We start from the raw sequence: 24433 nt of genomic DNA, 5'->3' as shown, positions 1-24433 counted from the left end.
AGCAGCAAAAAGATAACATGCGCCCCTATGTTCATAGCAGCACTATTCACAACAGCTAAGACATGGAAATGACCTAAATGTCCATCGACAGATGAAAGGATAAAAATGTGGTGCACAGATATAATGGAATATTACTCAGCTATTAAATAAATGAAATAATGCCATTTACAGCAATATGGATACAACTAGAGATTATCATAGTAAGTGAAGCTAATCAGAAGAGAAAGACAAATACCACATGACATCACTTACAGGTGGAATCTAAACTATGACACAAATGAACCTATCTATGAAACAGAAACAGACCCAGAGACATTAGAGAACAGACTTATGGTTGCTAAGAGGGAAGGGATGTGGAGGAGGGATTAGCAGATGCAAGCTATTACATACAGGATAGATAAACAAGGTCCTACTGCATAGCAGAGGGAACTATATTCAATATCCTGGGATAAACCATAATGGAAAATAATACAAAAAAGAATGTATACAAGTATAATTGAGCCACGGTGCTATATAGCAGAAATGAACACAACACTGTAAATACTTCAATTTAAAAAAATAAATTAAAAATTATACCAAGTCACTCTTTTTTCTCCACTCAGAACTTTGGAAACATTTCTCCACTGCTTCCAGCCACTGAATCTGGCGGTAAAGAGGTCTGAGACCCTTTGGAGTTCCTTCCTAATCAGCGAAGAATTCTTTCTTCATTCTTGATTTTCATTCATTTCATCAAGCTATGTTTTGGGGTCAAGTGCTTTCTGTAAGATTCTCTAGAACATAGTGTAGTTTTTCAATCTGAAGATTCATTCCTTCATTTCAGGAAAAAATTTCTGTATTGTATCTTTCAGTACTTTTTTCAGTTTCTTTTTTTGGACGTTAATGTTTGAATATCTTTGTCTTTCTATACTTGTCCACTGAAGAATTAATCTTTGTTTTTTAAATTCTTCATTCATTTGAAATCATCTCAAGCCTTTTCTTGCACGCTACCAACTCCATTTTCAACGATGTTTCTTGCTATTTCTAATTTATGTGTTCTATAATAGTGCTATTTTGGCCAAGTTGTTTCCTTAGCTCTGCAATCTGACTTTTTAGCTCATTCTTGAGAAATCTGTATGCAAGTCAAGAAGCAACAGTTAGAACCAGACATGGAACAACAGACTGGTGCCAAGTTGGGAAGGGAGTAGTACATCAAGGCCGTATATTGCCACCTTGCTTATTTAACTTGTGTGCAGAGTTCATCATGCAAAATGCCGGGCTGGATGAAGCATAAACTGGAATCAAGATTGCCAGGAGAAATATCAATAACCTCAGATACGCAGATTACACCACCCTTATGGCAGAAAGCGAAGAGGAACTAAAGAGTCTCTTGATGAAGGTGAAAGAGGAGAGTGAAAAAGCTGGCTTAAAACTCAACATTCCGGCCCCATCATGTCATGGCAAATAGATGGGGAACCAATGGAAACAGTGGCAGACTTTATTTTCTTGGGCTCCAAAATCACTGCAGATGGTGACTGCAGCCATGAAATTAAAAGACACTTGCTCCTTGGCAGTCAAGCTATAACCAACCTAGACAGCATATTGAAAAGCAGAGATATTACTTTGCCAACAAAGGTCCATCCAGTCAAAGCTATGGTTTTTCCAGTAGTCATGTATGTATGAGAGAGTTGGACCATACAGCTGAATACTGAAGAATTGAGGTTTTTGAACTGTGGTGTTGGAAAAGACTCTTGAGAGTCTCTTGAACTGCAAAGAGATCAAACCAGTCAATCCTAAAGGAAATCAGTCCTGAATATTCATTGAAAGGACTAATGCTGAAGCTGAAGCTCCAATACTTTGGCCACCTGATGCAAAGAACTGACTCATTGGAAAAGACCTTGATGCTGGGAAAGACTGAAGGCAGGAGAAGGGATGAGATGATTGGATGGCATCACCAACTTGATGGACATGAGTTTGAGCAAGCTCTGGGAGATGGTGAAGGACAGGGAATCCTGGTGCACTGCAGTCCATGGAGTTGCAAAGAGTCAGACACAATGAGCGACTGAATCATTTTACTGAATTCATGTTCTTTTGATGTTCTTTGATAATACAATACACCTGTAGGAACTTTTGTTTCTTAGGTAAATTCTTCCCTACTAGTTTCCTCTGTTCGCCACCCTGTTGCCTTTGCTGCTGTAGCATATTTACATGGTTACCAGGTCATGTTATTTAAATATGGTCATGCTTAAGGTAGGCAGGTCTGTTCAGACAATTTATTTGCTCAGACACAGTGTTGGTGTATTCTACTTAGTTATATTTCCATCTCATCTGACAACTCTTTCTCTTCCCCTGTGTGCTTGTATTCTATATACTTTTCTGCATGGATGATATTAAAAATATTTCACAACTAGCATCACACAGACACTGAATAAGCAGGAAAGAGGTTGACCACAGTTCTGCAGCAGGGACCTTGTTAGGCCACATTGCCCCTTTAAGATAATAGACTGTGGGGTGGCCTGGAGTTGGATGGTTCTCATGAGAGGGGCTGGGGTCAAAGCTGAGACACTGCAGATAGTGATTATTTACTTCCTGGTATAGAAGCATTTCAATATTGTAACAGTCAGCACAGTCACACCAGTGTGTACCAGCCAAAGCCGAGCCCTGCCTGTCTGTGTGCATCTGCACGGGGGAGGAAGAGCTGTGTATACAGGCTTTTGTTGGAGGAGCTGGGCTCTGCTCTGCCCTCTGATGGTTACAGTAAGTCCTGCAGCACTGTGAACTCCAAATGGAGAGGAGACATCTCCTCTATCATGGGAGAAAAAGACCCTTGGGATGGGGGTTTTTTCCTTAAATTAGGAATGGGCTGGTTGCTCCTGTCCCTGGTTCACCCATCTTTCCTCAGCAAAACCCCCTCCCCTAAACACACACACACACACACACACAGACTAGCCCCACTCAGAGGAAGTGCCCAACTCTCCAATCTTCTTTCCAAAATCTGAGATTTTAAGGAAAATTCTGGATTTTGCAAATTCCCCCAATAGGGGCAGCATTAGGAATTATTCTCATTCTTGCCTTTGGCAATTTGGTCTTTTCCTTTGGCAATTATATTTTGAAGTTTAGGGCATAGTGACAAGGTTGGGCTGCTTCTTTCATCACTGGTGAAATTTTTTACTGGTTAAATTTTTTTTTTACTGGTTAAATTTTTATTTTGGTAGTTCATTTTGTTAGGCTTTAGGGGATGGAGGTTCTGTGATCTGGCCTTTTTTATCCTAAAAGACCCCAAAGCACAATTTTAAAGGCCTAAACCAGCAGTTCTGGAGTTCTCAATCTGGCTGCCTATTAGAATCACTGGGGAGGTTTTAGAAATACAAGTGAAAGGCTGTATTCCACAGATTGACTTAAGTGGTCTGGGAGGGGCCTATACATCAGTGCTTCTAGTTATCTGTTTTTAAATTTTTTTATCGATTCAGATGGAAGGACTAAACAGGGTTGAGAACCATGAACCAGATTTTGCCTTCTGATTGTTCACAATTTGATACACATAAGTACCACTTACAAAACATTTTATACCTGTATTAACAAAGGCAAAATATTTAAAAAACATAAATTATTTATACTTTGGTCAGAGTATTACTTGAGCAGCCAAGGAAGCAGGAAGGAATTGAAGATATGTGTATGACTTTGCTTCAAAATATTTTTATCTAACTGGATAACAGAACTAACACACCTGAAGAAAATAGGGAGCACCACTGTAGGTAATGCCCAACTTCTAAGACAGTTCTGGGATCCTCCAATGGACAGAAAGGCACTGCTGGCTGCTGGGCACACTATTGTGAAGAAGGTGAAGTTTAAGATTTGGTGAGGGAGGCAGCTACAGTAATAACTAGTCCAGTTCCCATGTAATCACACTTCCCATCTTTTTAAAGTTCTAATTTGTGCAGTATTATCTAGAAGTGCAAGATGTGTTTAGAGGTGAAATTGATGGTTGGGATTTATTGTGTCTGGATAGTTTCTGAAGAGACTCAATCTGGGTTTTCAGGAACGGGAAAGGACATTTCAAGTCTGTAAAGGAACCTGAACCGTGGCGTGGAGTCATCAAGGATCGCTTGGAAGACAGGAACGGGTTGAAAGAGCACAGAATTCAGAGATCAAGGTTGTAGCCACTGGGAGTGTAACAAATTGAGTCAAGAAGTGAGGGAGGAGTTCAGGGTGTTTGAATTTCTTGCCTGAGAGACTAGAATAATGGTGGTGTCACTGACTTAGAAGACAAAGCTTAAGGAGCAACCACATTTGGAACTGAGGTTTCAGATGAAGGTAGGATATCTAAGGGGTGATGATCAGGAGGTAGGTGGGTCTGGATAGCAGCTCCAAGGCCACAACCCATGTGAGCACCCTGCACCTGAAGTGTAATTTCAGGGCTGTCTGCATGGAGGCTGCTCTCTGGAGCCTGGAGATGAGTTAATTTAGCAAGGGAAATGAGTAGACAGCTAGGTCTAAATTAGGAGGAACCAGGCAGAGAATTATCCATCTCCCCCAGTGACTCACAAGAGCCAGGGGAAGAGATTTGGTCAATGAAGCACAAAGGTCAGGGGAATGTCTAAGGTGATCTCATGAAGGCCTCCGAACCAGGATTTGACCCTTAAAATATCCAAAAACTTTTCAACAACTTGGACTGTCAAGTCAAAGCAAAAAGCCCTCACATTGGTCACACTCAGTGTTTGCAAAGAAGTGACGGCCCTGTTATCTGAGGAAGGAAATGTGTTTACAAAATAAATCATTCACTGTGATCTCAATGCTGATGTCAGACCATTAACACTCATCAATTTTTATCAAAGCCAGCCATCCCTGCTCCAAACGTACCTCTCCACTGTGTGCTTCTGGAATGATGGTGATGACGAGAGTCAAAATGTGTCTGTATGAATGCATACAGACACGTGTACGTATGCTCATAAAAAGGGTCTTGCATATCTCTAAGCTACCCATGAGAATGTGAGAATAAAAATATTAACTGTAGGATGGTTCCCTTCCTTCTTGCTCTTTGAGTTTCCCCATCGCAGCCGCTAAGCATAGATCTTGCAAGTGTATTCACGTTCCTGCAGAAGGTAATAAAAGAGGTAGAAAACGTACCCATATTCGCAGGTTCTCGAAGAATAGGAAGCAGCAGTTGTTGCTTTTCCTCAGCTGGTTCCTAAAATTAGCACAAGGCAGCTTTACTCCCCTGCCTGCTAGAAATCAGGACAGATGTCCAAACATGGTCTCTTGAACCCACCTTGGTTCATCCTCCAGGAAGCTTGTGTTTTCATGGTTTCCAAGTACCCCAGGGTGGAGCTGAGGGTCAGCAGTTGATTCTTCACTCTCTGCGCATTCTACTCCCAGCAGGTATGAGAGAAGGCAGGAGGTGGCCACCTGGTTATACTACCATCTCTAGCATAACTGATGCTTATGATAAGAACAAAGCTATTACAAAAAGTCTCCTGGAGTTTTGTAAGGGAACTGCACATAACTTGGAATAAGCAGAATCCACATAAACTGACTTCAGGTCTGGATGGGCATTTCCATTTTACACAGTCAAAATAATGATAGTGGTGGTGGTTCTTCAATGTATGTTACTTGGGTTTTTGTGGATTTGCCCATATTCAGTGTGGAACAAAGATACACATGCTTGGAACAAAGACACACATGTGCTTTTAGATACACCTGCTAAAAGCAGTGTAAGCAAAAGGGCTGGGGTTTTACTGTAAAGCCACACAGTTCTCAAGGGGAGGACTTCTGGGGCAGGAGCTAGAAGTGAGAAAGGGAAAGCTGGCCTTCAAGAAAGTTTTGCTGGTGCCTGGCGACTACCTAATTCCTTGTCCCTGCTTCTAGCGTGCCTGCATCATCCTTTCCTTCCCCACTGGCTTTCTCTTCTTCCTTCTCTTCCACATGACCCAGTACGGCCACCCCAGCTCAGACTCCACAGGACCCTTTTGCTCCAACACTACCACACTTCACCGGTTTCTCTCTCTGCCTTCAAACCTCCCTGTCCCAATTCTAAGCAGCCCAGCTCACGTGAAGAGGTGGCTGGAGAGGAGGCCTCACGTGGACACAGACGGGAAGCGTCCCTGAGGAGGAGGTGAGGACAGGGGTGCACTCTAATGCCAGCCACACGCACCTATCTATCTGCAGGCGTCCTAACATCCACCAGCAAGTGTATGAGAGTGAAAACCTGACAAGTTCAACCCTACCTTAGCACCAACTGATTTAGACAAAAAGAAGTATCTGCTTTCAATGTAAACTTATTATCCAAACAGCAACTCAAACATTTTGCACAGCAAATTCATCTCTTTGTTCTGCATTTGTGGTTTGTCTGAAAACAGAATTAAACCATGCTGAAGAACACGGCCACCTGTGACAGCAGCTAGTCTTTCTAGTCTGCTTAGAATACCCTGGGCAGTGCCACTGTAGTGGCCATTTGATGCTTCAAAATTATTTTTTGTTTAGGTCTATGTAGTTTGTTATAAAGATTTTGGAGCTAGGCTGCCTGAGTGTGTAGCCTGGCTCTACTCATCAGCTGTGGGATCTAAGACCAGGGGCTTCCCCAATCTGTGCCTCAGTTTTCTCATCTGTAACTTGAGGCTAATAACAGTACTGGCCCTAAAGGCTGATTAGGAGGATTAAGTGTATTAATATCTGTAAAGAGCTTGGGATGATGCCCAGCAAGTAGGATGTGTTCCAGAAAATGAATCTTATTACTGGTGTATTCATTAAACAAAACCCCACACAAAAATCTTCCAGAGAAGCACTTGATAAAATACTTGAAAAATAAGTTTATTATAACTAATGAATATAAAATCTGACAAATGTTTTCAAATACTTTTGCAAAAAAAGTAAATCCCTCCCTTGTTCCCCCTCCCCACAAAATACAGAGTATGAACTTGGACAGAGTTTAACATGAAACCTAAACATGAAATTCTCATTTATCCAGTTGATCCTTGAAGGCTCCAACACATTATATCTAAGTAAATGTCCATTAAAATTAAGGAATCAACAAACCACTGGACACTTGCTTTCCACCGTCATTATGATGCTCATTCAAAACGCTGAAGGACAAGAACAGGTAACATAGGACTGCATGTGACAGATATTCAAAGTGCATGGATCTATGAAATCACAACCAACTGAGATGAGAATACTGGGGGCAGAATTAAACACTGACTTTAAAAAGCAATCCAAGGAAATCTATGTACATAGTAGCCTTTGGCATCTGGTCTAATGTGTTTCTTCTTTACAGAGACATTATGTTGTCCAATCTATTAACCAGATTAAATCAACCTTAACAATGTCTCATCTGACACAGATTGTCCACAGCCAATTTCACATGAGGTAGTTGGGCTGCTTACTGACATTCTAGGGAAATTGTCATGACACCGGGGACTCACCCATCAAACATGCCACGAGACTGGCTCATTAGCCTTCTGGGAAGCAACAGAATTACTTCCAGATCACCCTTCTCGTCACAACTGACTCCATAATACAGCTATAAATAGACACAGATATGTGGGAATCTGTGGATGAGATCAGCTTTGCTAGGGGTACCAAGCATCCCAGAGTGGCTTCTGTTTACAAAGTCTGGGAGGAAATACTGATCGGACTTTAAAATACATAAGATAGAAAGCCTAGTGCTTAGAACAAGCAAGGTCTCTTTCCTGTGTTCTCACATAGTGTAGCTGAGAAAGTGTTTACTCTGAAGGAGAAGTGGTTAAAAAGGGTAACCAAAGAATTTGGAAAACTTGTGTTCCGCAGGAGTGCTGTTTTCTCCTTTTGAAATGAAAGGTTATACAGAAATGGTGCAGAAGAAAGATCAACACCTGTGTCACCTGTACTGCTGAGGGTCACTTCCAAGTGCCCTGAGGCAGCAGTGCGATGAGAAATCATGCAGATGGCCTCTGCACACGGCTACTGCCTGTGCCAGGACGGGTCTGGGGGCATTTCCAGAGGAGGTCCAGTGAACAGTACGCTCATGGAATTGCTGAAAGGACCCCTACACCCTATTAATAGATAAACAGTCTTAAAATACTATTAGACAGCTAGTGGGGATTTTTATGACATTATTATGAACCCCTGAGTAAGCAACTGCAGACAATGAAGGGCCGCCTGGAAGCAGAGTGTGTTTCCAAGTAAAGCACTCTACGTGCATGTCACAGGGACATGGGTTACTGTTGACAATGAAGCTCATGTACAGATTCCACCAGATCACAAAGAGCATGGAAGTCAGGCATTCCAAGACAAAACACATTAGCTCAGCTAACAGAACAATGGCTTAGGATGTACTGTACTCATAAATTCTAAATCGAAAAAAATTTTTAAAGGTTGACACTTCACTTGAAAAAAAAGAAATCAAACATGAGGGCAGGAAAGCTGAAGAATTATAAAAAAAAAAAACAAAACTAAAATCAGAAGCAAGTGATTCAGAAATGCACCATCATGTAACCAGCTTCTTATAGTACATGGTCATTTAGTAGGAAAAAAACGTAAGAACAGTTTTCTTCCAGGAAGCTCCCAAAATCACATCTTGTATTGCTCATAACCCTCTGACTTTCCTTACTGACTTAAATGATATTTCTTCTGATTTTTCACCATCAGATTTGGTTTCTTTAATAAGATACCTCTTGCTTCAGCTCTTTTAGTTTACTTCAAATTTAATAAAGAAAAGTGTAATTTATTTATTGGTCCCTACCACAAGCTTTTCCTAATTAAAAACACTTTTCCAAAAATAGGAAACTGAAAACATTAACTTTAGGGATGGATATATGTGCGTGTGTGTAATTAATAATCAAAAAGAGAAGGCTGTAAATCTTTCCAGCAGCATTTATCTAATAACATATCACTTTTCCTAGATGGTACATACCATGTGGTCACCTGCTTCACAGCTATACACTGGGACAGGGGTTCTTTAAGAAGCGCTCGCAGACTAAGAGAGAATCCTCATTGGCTGGGCACCTGACCCCGGCTAGGCCGGTGCCAGATGCTCCACCTATGTGCCAGAAAGCTGCTGCTGAGGAATAGAGCAAAACAGTTAAAAGGGGGGATGGGTTTGGTACTCTGATGAGGGTACTATTCACAACCATTAGTAACAGAAGAGGAGAGAGAGGCAGCAGGACTGAACTATGGAGTTCAGATATCCCTCATCATGGAATATGACATTGGGAGGATTTATATTCAGAATGACACAAATAATGATGACAAGGCCCCTGAAGTCAATACTTATACATCCTAACAAACGCTGCCTTTCAAAGTCAATTTCCTGGGGATAGATGTGCTCAACATTCCAAGAGCCCCATTTCTATACTTCCTGTAGAGCTGGATCAAGAGGTGATGAGAAAATCATCTCCACTTCAAAGACACAAGTTGGTTTCTTCCCCAAAAGGTACCCCCTTCTAACTTAGCATTTTTGTCAAGATTAGATACAATGAATCAAATTTGCTTTCAAAGGACAAAAAATTGCAATCATTAACAGGATTTTGTTTTGTTCAGTTAGACAAACATACGTTAATCCCTCCTAAGTGTAAGGCCTGGCTTCTGCCGTTGGAAGAAGTATAGATGTGAATGAAATTATGTGTATGAAAGTACCTTGTGAGAGATTGTTCAAATGCTACTTATTAGCTTCTAATGATACCGAGAAGACACATTACCTTCTATTTTCCTTCAAGATCTCTCTAAAGGTTAATCTAGAAAGGGAATCCTAAAAATGTTTGAGCAAGGTGATTACTCTACCAACATAATACCATTTTCCCATCTCCTCTCACTATCAGAATGAAAGAAAGCTTGGAAGCCCCAGGAATCTTGCGAGGATTCTGGAGAGAAAGGCTTAACTCTTCTTTTCTCTTTGTCTTCTTCTTAGATAGTAAATGGAAATTAGCACAAATTGTGACTTTAAGTAAAATGGAGAAGCAAATAGTAAAGGTCCAGGATAAAGCTCTGACTGTGTCAAGCTTCAGGTCAAATTGAATTTATCATCTAGTATGATGATAATTCAATTTCTAGAGCTTTACACATCTCAGGTAAACTTAACATGCTCCAATAAGGAAAATATCTATTAAAAAACATTACCCCCTTTCTGTAGGGCTGGAAAAGTGTTGAGTAGATAATGTGACTTATTCAAGTTATTCAAGCTTCTCTGACCAAAGATCCCAGATAATATGAAATCTTCTCCAGAAAACTGGGTCATATATGCCAAGGCAGTACCTATATAAATGTGAAATGGTTATGTTGAGCAGCTTTCTTTTTGTGTGTATTCAGAGCCTTGGTGGAAAATCTGAGGTATTTTCCGTGAGCCCACCTCTGCCAGGGACCACAGCAGTTCACCTGAGGTGACAGGAAGCACCAGCATTTGCTCAAAATGGTCATGCTTCACAACACTTACAATCTCCAGGTAGCCTCCCCACCTGATGGCACATTCACTCAACGTAAAGCAAAGGCTGGTGGCTTTTTTCTTCCCTTTAGGAGGCTCTGTGAAGGGCAGGAAGTCTAAATCATCCCCGAGTCCTGCCATCATGCCCACACTAGCCAGAGAAGGAGATGCACACTAATTACTTGTGGGAGTGAAGGAGACAACACACACACCTTGGCAGCTGCCAACAGCAAGTGCTAAGATATGAAAGAATCAGTGTCACTTCAGCACTTTTTGTCTCTCCAGCCTTAAAATATCCGATGCTGTTTTTCTAAAGTTTAAGCATTTTCCACAAGTCCTTATTGTACAGAGTACCCAATTCAATAATTTGAGCTACGTTAGTTGCCCACTCATCTGTTTAAAGACAGACAAAAAGACCAAATCAGTACCCTTCCCCATAGCAACCTCTCACCCAAGGAGAGGGTTCTCTTTGCTCTCGGAGCAGCATCCCCTGGACCCCTCAAAGGAACACCACTTCCAGCCGGGGAGCTACCTTGTGCTGGACCTTTCCTTCCAGCGACTTTAAGCTAGTAGTCTCTGGCACAGAAGGCACCCGTGGCCTCTCCCCCACGCCCACTCCTGGCAGCCTGGCTTCCTGCGGGACTGAGGCCACAGTCCTGGCATCATGTCACACTCTTTGGGTTGTTTCATGAAAGACTTAAAAATCCCACTTTTAAACTGTGACATGGTCCCAAAGCTCTCGAGACAGATACGCAGCTGCATTTAGCTCATCTGCACTAGTGGCGATTAAGCCAAGACTGGTCAGAGAGCACATTCGAAACTGTGGCCCCTGGGGACAACACCAAGGCCTGCTGGTTCAGTTAAGAAAGTTGTCGAGTAAACTCGCTCCACTTCTCACTCTCCTTTTAACTACTTCACTCCAGTGATAGCCTCCTCCTCTTTGCAAGAAAGGATACATTTAGTTCATGCAGAAGACTGGGAATTCCATAAACTATAATTTAATCTCATAGTTCTTCAACCCTGTTGCACAAGAATACCTTGTAAAATTTATTCAAATTCGAGGTTTATTATCCTGAGTCCTACTCCCACAATTATGAATCTTCAGGTCAAGGTAAGGCCTGGGAATTTAATTTTCAAACAAGTTCTCCATGTGATTTTGATGCAGAGGTGGTCCAGGTCACACATGGAAATCAAAATCACGTGGTTCCTCTATTTAGTGGCTATGTGACTGAGCCTATCCCTTGACCTCTAAACCTTACTTACGAAGTTTAATAATAATCCCTGAATACCATGGTTTTGCCATGATGTCCAACTGAGATGATGCAGGGGAAAGCAGACGGCAACCCCTGTGTGTACTGCACAGGGGTCACCTCAGATGACCCACCCACCTCTCCCGTATTATCCTCCGGCTCGGGGCAAGGACATACCACTCATCTCTTCAGGGCCAGTCTCTCCACCTGTAAATGGGATGGTACTGCTTGGTCACAACCAGTGTACCGGATGTGTTGAATACACAGGTTCTTCTGGCCCACGGAGCCATGGAGAAGAGAATTCTCTGCAGAACATCTAGGAATAGCAAACTCTACATTTTCAATAGCTTCAACAGAGGGGCCTAACTCCCTTGAAAATTTTAGACTAATCTAAGTTGACTGAAATACTGGCTATGAGTTACAATCCTTGATACAGAAAATTGCTCATTTTCAGCTTGGGTTTGGGTGACCCATTAAAACTAAAAGCTAAAAACAAAACATAAAACTAACAAATTCATTTGTCAAATTTGTTCTTATAACTTGCTGTTCACATCTACATAACAGCTATGATTTGGTTTTCCATGAGGCCTTTTGAACTAAATATATAGCACCTTGATTTTTAAACACATGAAACAAACAGCATTGAAAAAATTATATATAAAAGCACTAGGCTTTGCCTTCCCCTCTCCATTCCCCAAGTAAGAGATTGGAGAGAGTTGGAGCTACTGCTGGAAATTTAAGTCGGGCAACAAAACACTTTAGCAAACTTTATTCCCTGAAGTGAGGAGGCAGTGCTACCCTGCAGATGTCATACCACCTCATCAGACTCCAGTCCGTGGACCTCGTATAAAGTGTCCAGTATCGCCAGCTGCTTCTCCATGGCAGGGAGGTAAAGGCTGAGGTCCCTCTGCATCCCAACGCCGAAAGCTGCCTTCTGGTGGTCGCCTTCCTTAATGGTTAACGCAGCCACAAAATCTTCATAGGATGGAGCTGCCCTCAGAGCTAACTGCAAAAGAATTGTTCGTGAAAAGCTGCACCATGACATGCTCTCTTGCGCATTATACCCATGCACAAGCATATGCGTGCACACACAGTCACACAGAGCTGAGGCGAGCAAGAGTGAAAACAGGCACACATTCCTTCAGCTCACGGACTCTTCAATTGTGTTTGAAGAACCAAATCACTTTAAAGCTTGAAGAAGCAGGTGGGCTTGGGCTATCCTGAGGATGAATGATCCCATCAAGTCTTGGGCTATCCTGAGGATGAATAACCCCATCAAGTCAGGGAATGGTGAGAACAGTTTGAGAAAAGCTCAAACTTTCTCATTCACAGTGATCCAGACTCTTCCCGTGGAGTGCTCAGAATGACTTGCACGCATGCTGCTGGCACAGTCTCTGTTGGCACATGGCCAGCCTGGCGGCAGCTCACCATCCTGTTTATATCTCATCTCCACATACTTTCTTTACCTATGTCCCATTCACCCTTATGTAGAGATTTCCTTCGTATTCATGAATATTTTCTAAAAATGAAGGGGGTTAACATTTATGGTTTGCTTGCATGCTGATGCTTTAACGTATTTTATCCCAGCTAATCTTTGTAAGAACCCTGTACAATCTATATCCCTATTTTACATATGGAAATCACACAGCTAATGAGTGCCAGGGCCAGGATCTGAACTTAAGATCATCTCTCTGCTTTTTCAACCACACCACCAACCACACTGCTTCCCTGAGGAAAGATTTCCTAAGCTCCTTACAGCTCCCCTCCCTCTGCAGGCCAACTGTTCCCTAAGCATACTGAAATCTGTTCTCTGTCATCTACTGGTTTGGCTCTACAGAGCTCTCTGGAGGCTTTTTAAATCTTCAATAGATTGTAAAAAATCTTGCAGTTGCTTTCTTGAGCTTCCTTATATTGAAAGCCTTAGAGAATCAACCCTCTCCCTTTCTGCAACTGGAAAGTGACTGGCATTATGCAGTGGTTATAGCACAGCCACTAGGTGAGGAGACCTGGACTTGAATCCCAAATCTTTTACAGGTTAGCTTGAGGAATTTAAGCAAGGGGACTACATTAGAACCTCAGTCTCCTCGTCTGCAGAAGATGACTGATAGCACTTTCCTTATTTGAGGGATTAATGGGACATGCAGAATGTGTTTACTCCACTACCTCGCACATCATAAACACTCAAATAATGGTAGGGGTATAAGGGAGAGCAGAGGACGGAGGAAAAGCAACTGTCCAAAAATAGCATGAGAGAAAATCTCCCAGAACAGAAGGATATGAGTCTCCAGATTTAAAGACCTAGTCAAATGCTTAGCAAAATGAATGATAAAGACCAAAAGGCAAACATGGTGGAATTTTAGAATGTGGGGATAAAGAATAGATCCTAAAAGCATCTAGGAGGAGGTGAGGAGCGGTTTATACACACTAGATTTTACAAGTTTTATAGTAGTAACACTGGAAGCTGGAGAACATCAGAGGACTACCTTCAAAGTTCTGAGAGAAAATCACTATTAACCTAGAATTCTGGTGGTTCATGGTAAAGAATCTGCCTGCAATGCGGGAGACACAGGTTCAATCCCTGGGTTGGGAAGATCCCCTGGAGAAGGGAATGGCTACCCACTCCAGTATTCCTGCCTGGAGAATCCCATGGACAGAGGAGCTTGGTGGGCTACAGTCCATGGGGTCACAAAGAGTTGGACACGACTGAGCAACTTTCACTTCAGAATTCTACACCAGCCAAAGCAACACTCTAGGAAAAGGGGGCAGAATAAAGACAATTTCAGGCATGTAAGAACTCAAAAATTTAGTTCCCTTGCACTCTTTTTTTTTAGGAAGCTAATAGAGTTTGGATATCATAAAAAAAAGGGGGGGATTAGATCAATAAATAGGAAGTCACAGGATTTGGGAAATAAAATTAAGGTGAGGTGGGGACTCAGTATAGGGAAATTTGAGAACAAAAGTTCTAGGACAATAGCAGTACAACAAATCAGACTGGAATAAGAGTTTAGAAAGTTCTGGAAAAAAATATAGATAATCCAATAATAATCCATAATAATCCAATAATAATTGATCATTTTGTGAGTTTGAAATGATGGTGATGTGAGAGAGTTCATGGTACAGGGAAAAACATAAAACTCATATAAGAAAGAACAAAAAAAGTCATAGAATTTTGGCTCATCATCATCATTGTTGACTTGTGATATAATTATACAGGGAAAAGGGAGGTAGTGACAGTAAGGTCTGAGATGGCTAAACTCTAATCCATAACAGAAATCAACATTAATTAAAATTGATAGGGCCACAAAGAAGAGTAAATAGTTTTAGAATTACAGAGGTATTGGAAGAAATAGCCAAAGCATTTGAAAGTTGCAGCCTCTTTTAGTGAGTCTGGGAAGTATGGAACAAACTGCCGTTTTTTGTTATAATCTTTTTGGACTCTGTGATAAAAAGCAAAATAAAACTATGTACGTGTATTTACGTAAAATAAAAAATGTTTAAAGTTTCTCCAGAGTGGAGCCTACAACAATACATTTCTCAAAGGCTCCTAGCTGAGTCTATTTGGGAAATAATGATAGAACTCAGCTGAAGAGGAAGCCAAAAAAGAGAGCCACAGAAAGGGACAGAGCCTAGACTAGACGTCAGTTCTACAGACCATAACTGTTCGAAGATGAATGTCCAATATTTGGCTGTTAAGTCAGTCAGATTCCGTGAGTGTAAAAGATATTTCCCTGAGCAACCAAGATTAGTTAGATCTTCCCCTGATGATTTTAATCAGGACATCAGAAAACTCAATAAACTTCCCAAAGTAGGGATGACTTGGAGAATAACAGGTGACAGGCTGAAAGGAAGCTCCTCTATTAATAATGCTGTTACCAAATGCTCAATAGAATCTATTTTCTTAAAAATCAGCAAATTTAAAAACTATTGGCAGTAACATCAAGAGTCTTCAAGATGCTCTTTTCCCATAACTTTGGGTGTTATTACCTGACATCCTTGTGTTTCAGGTTTCGTTTATAAGCAGGGAAAATAGGAGAACCTACTTCAGAGTTATGAGATTAATAACTTTACATAAGTAAAGCACTTAAAACAACATCCAGTGCACTGTAATTGCTCTAAGTTGGGGTTTTAGTTCTTTGCCTTAGACATAGATATTCTATGGAATATCTTCTAGGAATACTTCTAGGAATACTATGGAATACTTCTAGGAACCTATTTTGAGGAAATAACTGTTTTAGTCAAAAATGCATAAAAACAGATGCCATTTCATCTGTAAAAACAAACTTAGAAGCAACTGAAATTTCCAACACAAAGGTTTGGACATATAAATTACGTTACCTCTATTTTGAGGGAAATATTATGCAATCCCTAAAAATAAGTGGGGATGGCTACAGCTAATACTGCTGTTGGATATAGAGCAAACGTGTTAAAAGAGTAAATTCTAAGAATTCACATCATAAGGAGAAAAGTTTTTCCCTTTTCCTTTCTTTTCTTTTTAATGTATTTATATGAGAAGATGGATTTAGCTGAACCTATTGTGGTAATCATTTTATAATACATTTAAATCAAACCATCTTGCTGTGTGCCTTAAACATCAATTATTCCTCAATACAACTAGAAAATATAAAAACTAAAAGAGTGGAGAAAAACAATACAAAACCAGCTAAGTGTAAAAAATTTATATGCATATACAGAGTAAGTATACAAAATGAAGATAATTATACACATAAAATAAACATAAAAATAGAAATATCTATTAATAGATATTTATATAAATATACACAATAAATAGAACATTGAAAAGAATATGTTAAATATATGAAAATAAGAGCTAAGAAGATAAAACACAAAAATGTTGAAGATGGTTATTATAGAATGGTGAGACTGTGGACAGTTTAAGTTTTACCCTTTCTATTTTCCTATACATTTTGTTTACAATAAATCTAAATTACTAACTAAATAATCTAAATTACTTAGAAAAATGCTATAAGTTAAAATGTCATTTCAAAGACATGCTCATGATAAATTTTCTGCTATAGCTTCATTCTTGCTGGCACTGTCTCCTGGATCATCAATATTTCAGGATTAAACTCTGCCCTCTACTGAAAAAAACAAAAACAAAAAAAAACTACATTTGTTTCTTATAAATGAGGCAACTCAATGTTTCCCTGCTTTTCACCTCACCAAGGGAACTTGGGTGTCAGGCACCTGCAAGCAATCACAGTATTTACTCAAGGAGACTGATGAATGAAGCAGCATCTTTTGCCTAATTTCTCACTAGCAGCTTCTCAATTATTCTGTCTTCACTGTGGAGAGCTGTGATGTGTGGGATGAGCATCAGCCTTGGAGACAGATTTGGGTTTAGACCTGGGCTCTGCCACTGCCTCACTCTGGGACTGAAATGAACAGTTCTGAACTTGTAAAACAGCAGGAGCTAATCCTAAGGATTCCCAAAGATAATAAACATAGAAGTACCTGGCACAGTATCTGATACACGGTGTTAAGTGTCCAATAGCTTCACAGAAGCTATTATTACGTTATTAAACATCCACTGAAGGTAAGTGTGAGCAGTTTGTGGCTGCAACTGGTCTGGCTCCTATTCCAGTGAACAGTAAAATGTTTCATTTTCACTAAAATTTGATTTTTTCCATGATAAATTCCTCCCACTTTCTTGACCTGTCTCCTAAGAAATCATGACCTGAACATTTCTTACCTTAGGCAAATTAGAAAAAGACTTCATCTGCAAGCTATTTTTAATCTGACATTTCCTATTGTACCATGACATGAGATTCAGCCTTTTCATGGCTGCACCTGACTATGACTGACCTCTCGCCCAATGGGAGAATCATAGAACATTACTGCTGACAGAAAGGGGCCATCTGCTCCAGCTATTTTACAAAGCAGGTGACCTGATCTGTTCACCTGAGAACTATGATTCTCAGGTGTGTGTTCTTCCCAGGTCATGCTAGGAAGGAAGGGATAATAGGTAACAGGAGCCAACACACACAAATACAAACACTTCCACAAGGAAAATAATTGGCGAAGAAGAGATTTCCAGTTCTGGCCACTGGCAACCCAGGTCAGTTAATATTCAAAGATACAATTCAGTTTAGGAAAAATGACGGACTAAAATCTGAGAATTACCAGGCCTGACCCTGGCAGGCAGCAGAGGGAGCTATGGGCTTGAAACCACCACCGGTATCCCCTCAGAGGGTGAGCACCTGGCCGCCTCCTGCCTATCTCTAGCATACACGGACACTCTTTACTACCTCATCAGAAAGGCAGCCACTTCTGAGACAAATCTCAGGGTCCCTGGAACTAGATAAGGTGAAGCACACTCTAAGTCTTTTCTTACTGTTTATTGCCAACATTTCCACACTACAGACCTAAAGATTTCAATGAAATAAGCAATGTTTTGTTCTTATTCTCAAAAACAAAGCAAACAGAAATACCACACACACACAAAGCAAAACAAAACACCTTGCTGAGACCATCAGAACATTAGGAGGCAGAAGGCTTACTTACCGCAAAAACTCCTCGAACCACCCAGCCATGGTGTTGCCGTAAAGTTTTACCATATGCATTATCTTGAAAAGAAGAAATACTCCATGAGGGACAATTTCATCAGAATTTGATGTGTTATTTGCATCATGTCCTTTCTAATGTACATAGCAGCACATTCCTTAGGTATTAAAAACTGAGGGAAAAAAGCTTAATTACAAGATTACATACCCCAAAAGTCCTTGAGTAGGAAAAACAAAACCTCCAGAGATTTTTTTTTTAAAGAAAAATTGATATTTCCACTCTTACCCTGTGTCAATATAGCTGAACGGCAGCTTATTATTATGGTTGGAAAATTCAACACATATAAGGAAGTAAAAAGGAAGGAAAGGATATTGTCATGTGGAGAATATAATTTAAAATACACTATAAAAATAGAAAAATGCAGTTCTTTGAAATGTTGTGTGACCCTGAGCCAGTCCCCTAGCCGAACTCTCTAACCATCTGTTTTCCTCTTTGTAAAATTTTCTCTAAGTATCTCTTCAATTCTAACATTCTATTCTGGGATGTCAAATGTTAGTCCGAGATGTCCCATGACCCTGGATATATAGTATTAAAGCTAGAACTCTGAAAACTATTATGAAAAGAACAGCTTGCTGTTATTAAGCTAGATAGATACAAAGTAACTGGTGAGGCTTATTAATAAGTCAATTCATATTCTAGACTTTAAAGATAAAAACCTATTATTTTTTTCCCACTGAGTTTTAGAAGGAGATTTAAAAACTTCTATATAATAATTTTAATTACAAAAAATAATCTCAAGAACAAGATTACTGCATTTTATGCAAGGGATGTGTTCCTGAAGGCTTTGAATAATTCAATATATGCCAAATTGAAAACTGATTTTTCTACAGGAATAAACATTCTCTCAGGAGGCACAGCTCTATATCACCACAGTGCATTTTTATTTCAATGCTCCATTTTATTTTTTCAGCATCATCTTTAATGGTCTACAGAGTCCTCACACTCCTAAATTATAGCACAGAGTATCACGGGGGTTGTTTGACTTTCTTTATCATGTTTTACCACATCTAAATTTTATTCCAAACTTGTTTATTTTCATGGGCTAGTTTTAGCACTAGTACAAGCACCAATGCCATTTAATCAATGCTTGGGTAACACTGTAATAGGTTACAAAGACATTTTAAATTGTAACAAGAGCAGAGGTAAAAATAATGACAACAACAACAACAAAAAACCCTAGACATAAAAACTACCACAAGTCCCTATGCAGCAAAACACAGTGTGGCTCATAGAACTGCCGAAGGACACCAGATATCTGCATTTTACTGAGCAAAACAACCAGGTCGTGTGGCTGCAAGTTTAAACACAGTTTACAATTTATTTGAGTCCTCTAGCTTTGAAATGATGTAATTCTTGTCAATGTCTATTGTTAAAATTAGGGTGAGGCTTCATTAATACTTTTAGGATCAGTTCAGTTCAGTCTCTCAGTCGTGTCCGACTCTTTGTAATCCCATGGACTGTAGCATGCCAGGCTTCCCTGTCCATCACCAACTCCTGGAGCTTGCTCAAACTCATGTCCATCGAGCTGGTGATGCCATCCAACCATCTGATTCTCTGTTGTCCCCTTCTCCTCCTGCCTTCAATCTTTCCCAGCATCAGGGTCTTTTCCAGTGAGTCAGTTCTTCACATCAGGTGGCCAAAGTATTGGAGTTTCAGCTTCAGCATCAGTCCTTCCAACAAATATTCAGGACTGATCTCCTTTAGGATGGACTGGTTGGATCTCCTTGCAGTCCAAGGGACTCCCAAGAGTCTCCTCCAACACCACAGTTCAAATGCATCAATTCTTCAGCACTCAGCTTTCCTTATAGTCTAACTCTCACATCATAGCTTTGACTAGACGAACCTTTGTTGGCCAAGTAATGTCTCTGCTTTTTACTACGCTGTCTAGGTTGGTCATAGCTTTTATTTCAAGGAGCAAGGGTCTTTCAATTTCATGGCTATAGTCACCATCTGCAGTGATTTTGGACCCCAAGAAAATAAAGTCTACAACTATTTCCATCTATTTCTGCTTTGTTGACTATGCCAAAGCCTTTGACTGTGTGGATCACAATAAACTGTGGAAAATTCTGAAAGAGATGGGCATATCAGACCACCTGACCTGTCTCTTTAGAAATCTGTATGCAGGTCAGGAAGCAACAGTTAGAATTGGACATGGAACAACAGACTGGTTCCAAATAGGAAAAGGAGTATGTCAAGGCTGTATAGTGTCACCCTGTTTATTTACCTTATATGCAGAGTACATAATGAGAAACGCTGGGCTGGAAGAAGCACAACCTGGAATCAAGATTGCTGGGAGAAATATCAATAACCTCAGATATGCAGATGACACTACCCTTATGGCAGAAAGTGAAGAAGAGCTAAAGAGCCCCTTGACGAAAGTGAAAGAGGAGAGTGAAAAAGTTGGCTTAAAGCCCAACATTCAGAAAACTAAGATCATGGCATCTGGCCCCATTACTTCATGGCAAACAGATGGGGAAACAGTGGAAACAGTAGCTGACCTTATTTTTTGGGGCTCCAAAATCACTGCAGATGGTGACTGCAGCCATGAAATTAAAAGATACTTACTCCTTGGAAGGAAAGTTATGACCAATTTAGACAGCATATTAAAAAGCAGAGACATTACTTTGCCAACAGAGGTCTATCTAGTCAAGGCTATGGTTTTTCCAGTGGTCATGTATGGATGTGAGAGTTGGACTGCAAAGAAAGCTGAGTGCCGAAGAATTGATGCTATTTAACTTGGTGTTTGAGGAGACTCTTCAGAGTCCCTTGGACTGCAATGAGATCCAATCAGTCCATCCTAAAGGAGATCAGTCCTGGGTGTTCATTGGAAGGACTGATGTTGAAACGGAAACTCTAATACTTTGGCCACCTGATGCAAACAGCTTACTCATTTGAAAAGACCCTGATGCTGGGAAAGATTGAGGGCAGGAGGCGAAGGGGACGACAGAGGATGAGATGGTTGGATAGCAACACCGACTCAACGGACATGAGTTTGGGTGGACTCCGGGAGTTGGTAATGGGCAGGGAGGCCTGGCGTGCTGCAGTCCATGGAGTCAAAAGAGTTGGACACGACTGAGCGACTGAACTATCTCCACTGGTTCCCCATCTATTTGCTATGAAGTGATGAGACCAGATGCCATGATCTTCATTTCTGAATGTTGGGTTTTAAGCCAGCTTTTTCACTCTCCTCTTTCACTTTCATCATGAGGCCCTTCAGTCCCTCTTCCCTTTCTGCCATAATGGTGGTGTCATCTGCATATCTGAGGTTACTGATATTTCTCCCGGCAATCCTGATTCCAGCTTGTGCTTCATCCAGCCTAGCATTTCACATGATGTACTCTGCACATAAGTTAAATAAACAGGGTGACATTATACAGCCTTGACGTACTCCTTTCTCAATTTGGAACCAGTCTGTTGTTCCATGTCTGGTTCTAACTGCTGCTTCTTGACCTGCATACAGATTTCTCAGGAGACAGGTCAGGTGGTCCGGTATTCCCATCTCTTGAAGAATTTTCCAGTTTGTTGTGATCCACACAGTCAAAGGCCTTAGTGTAGTCAATAAAGCAGAAGCATATGTATTTCTGGAACTCTCTTGCTTTTTCAATGATCCTACAGATGTTGGCAATTTGATCTTTGGTTCTTCTGCTTTTTCTAAATCCAGCTTGAACATCTGGAAGTTCACAGTTCACGTGCTTTTGAAGCCTGGCTTGGAGAATTTTGAGCATTACTTTACTGGCGTGTGAGATGAGTGCAGTTGTGCAGTAGTCCAAACATTCTTTGGCATTGCCTTTCTTTGGGTTTGGAATGAAAACTGACCTTTTCCACTCCTGTGGCCACTGCTGAGCTTTCCAAATTTGCTAGCATATTGAGTGCAGCACTTTAACAGTATCATCTTTTAGGACTTGAAATAGCTCACCTGGAATTCCATCACCTCCACTAGCTTTGTTTGCAGTGATGCTTCCTAAGGCCCACTTGACTTCTGACTCCAGGATGTCTGGCTCTAGGTAAATGACCACACCATCGTGGTTATCTGGGTCATTAAGATCTTCTTTGTGCAGTTCTTCTGTGTATTCTTGCCACCTTTTCATAGCATCTTCAGCTTCTGTTATGTCCATACCATTTCTGTCCTTTATTGCGCCCATCTTTTTGTTCCCTTTTCATTCACTCAAAAGGGAACTTTTAGCATACCTTACTACAATTTTACACAATTCAAATGTGCATAAAATACATTATATTTTGTATAAAATAAGACTGCACATTTGAATTCTAACAGCAGATTTCCCTGGCTATCTAAAGTTTTAGGAATGGGTTGAAATGCCAGCATCCAGTACGGCAAAGCTAAAGTAGAAATGATAAAAATCAATAAATTCAAGTGTAGAAGGAGCTCTTAGAGAGCCTAAAGGAGAAATTAAGAGTAAATTCAATCTTTTTCTTAGGAGAAGAGTCTGAGTAGGCTAGGGCATTGTCAAAGATATGTCTTCAATGTAAATCACACTTAAACCCTATCTGATTCTCTAAGGGGACACATGTTATCAGAGACATTTTAGAAGGTATACAAGACCTTAGTGAAGAAAGGGTTGTTAGCACACAAAGTGTACCAGTGCAGATGGGCAGGAAATACTAGGCACAGCCTCTGGGGTAAATCAGCAAGACTATCAACTTTCCAAGCATCTACGGAGCCATCTGGGCTGGCAATATAGTGTACACGTCCATGGAAAACATCCAGAGGTGAGTCACAGAGGTACAGTGGGAAAACCGTATTTCTTGTGATCCTCATCCATGTAAGGTATTAAATACCATTAACAATTAGCAGATGAAATTCAGTGGCATTACAATCTGCTCATGGACAGTCACAACGGAACAGCTGCTCTATCAGTTAAGAATTTCGTATGAGCCTACCACACGCCCTTTACTGTGCAAGGCAGCATGGATCTCTGGGTGATTTAAACTGAGGCCCCTATCCTCAGGAAGTTCATGGGCTTTTAAGAGAACCAGTGTTTAACAAATCATTATTATGTAAATTGCCAACTGCTGTAACAGACATCTGTATCTAGTACTACAGGAAAGGAGAGAGGTGAATCCAGCCTGAGAGCATGTGGACAAAGAATTCTCCAGAGGACTCACAAAGGCTGGCTAGGGCAGAGAGGAGGGCGGTGGCTGGAGCTGCAGATGGAGGAAGCTATATGGAGGTGGTAGCAGGAAGGGAGAATCATTCACTAGGGCTGCAGATACTGGAGATCGGGCCAAATTGGGAGGACCTTTTAGTGCCATGTAAAGGGTTCTGAACTTCCCATCTGAAGCACAGTAGTAATTTTAAAAGGTATAAAATTTACTGCTTTTTTTTTCTTCAAAAATAATGTGTTCATTGTTAAAAACATGGACAATGTAAAAAGGGAAGAACTAAAGAGATATATAATCATGCCTCCCAGAGATAACCACATAGGGCATTCTAGAGGTATACTCTTTTAAGTCTTCTTTCCTATACAGATAGTATTATTTTCTTCTACTAATAGCCACGATCATTCTAATTTGGGAATTGTGGTGGGGAAGTAAAAAGAAACCCACATTTCTTTACAGTATGTAGCAAACACAGGTGCCTCCTGTCCCGGTCTTTGAGCCTTCAGCTCCAGAGCTTACCTAGCAGACAAACTGCCTGTTTATAAGGGCTCTGGATCCAGTACTTCTCCAACCTCAGGGACTTTATACCTTTCCTACCCTTTGCCAGTGAAGTCAACTACTCAAAAAGGCCCAGAAACCTTTCTTCACGCCCCCTTCTATGGGATAGCAAGAAAACAAGGATGTGGTGAGTCCAAGTAAGAGGGGCAGCCTGGTCTACGGAAGAGAGAGCTTCTACAGCAGCACTATCTCTGTATCCCACCTGGTCCTTCTAGAGGAGGCAGCTGTTCTTTGCTGTGCCTGCATCTTGCCAAGAGAAGAGTTCCACTGGGCAAAACACCAGCCAGGCAGTCTAACAGGAGAAGAGGGAAGCAGAGAATTTCGGCTGGGTCCTGAAACAGGCCTAGGAAGACCACTTCTGCAATTGAAAACCAACAAATAAAACTCATAAAGAAAAAGACTTGACCAAAGTCCTTAGGTGACTTCTAGGGCTGCACACATCTCTGCCACGTGAGGATGCATTAAATTAGGATGAAGTCTATAAGCCTGACCTATTTTGGTTACCTAGAGAAGATTAGAAAATGAAATACATTAATCTTCACTGAACTACCCATTCATT

The 24433-nt window shown here is 40.8% G+C and overlaps 1 protein-coding gene across 2 annotated transcripts in view; it reads right to left on the bottom strand.

Annotated features, from left to right (window-relative positions):
- Positions 1-12370: 12370 nt before the first annotated feature.
- The window catches only part of PLEKHA8 (pleckstrin homology domain containing A8), a 60752-nt gene continuing 48689 nt past the window's right edge, over positions 12371-24433 (bottom strand). The window contains exons 13-15 of one of the 2 annotated variants that reach the window (XM_020892476.2): positions 24077-24232; positions 18139-18200; positions 12371-12622 (exon numbers count right to left, since the gene is read on the bottom strand). In XM_020892476.2, coding sequence (XP_020748135.1) covers positions 12425-12622; positions 18139-18200; positions 24077-24232 — 416 coding nt within the window. In that variant the 3' untranslated portion in view covers positions 12371-12424. The remainder of the gene's footprint in view (positions 12623-18138; positions 18201-24076; positions 24233-24433) is intronic. The other variant, XM_020892477.2, reaches the window with a different exon arrangement.

This window comes from Odocoileus virginianus, chromosome 1, assembly GCF_023699985.2.
Source record: "Odocoileus virginianus isolate 20LAN1187 ecotype Illinois chromosome 1, Ovbor_1.2, whole genome shotgun sequence".
Taxonomy (NCBI): domain Eukaryota; kingdom Metazoa; phylum Chordata; class Mammalia; order Artiodactyla; family Cervidae; genus Odocoileus; species Odocoileus virginianus.
This window is presented reverse-complemented; position numbering and strand designations above follow the sequence as displayed.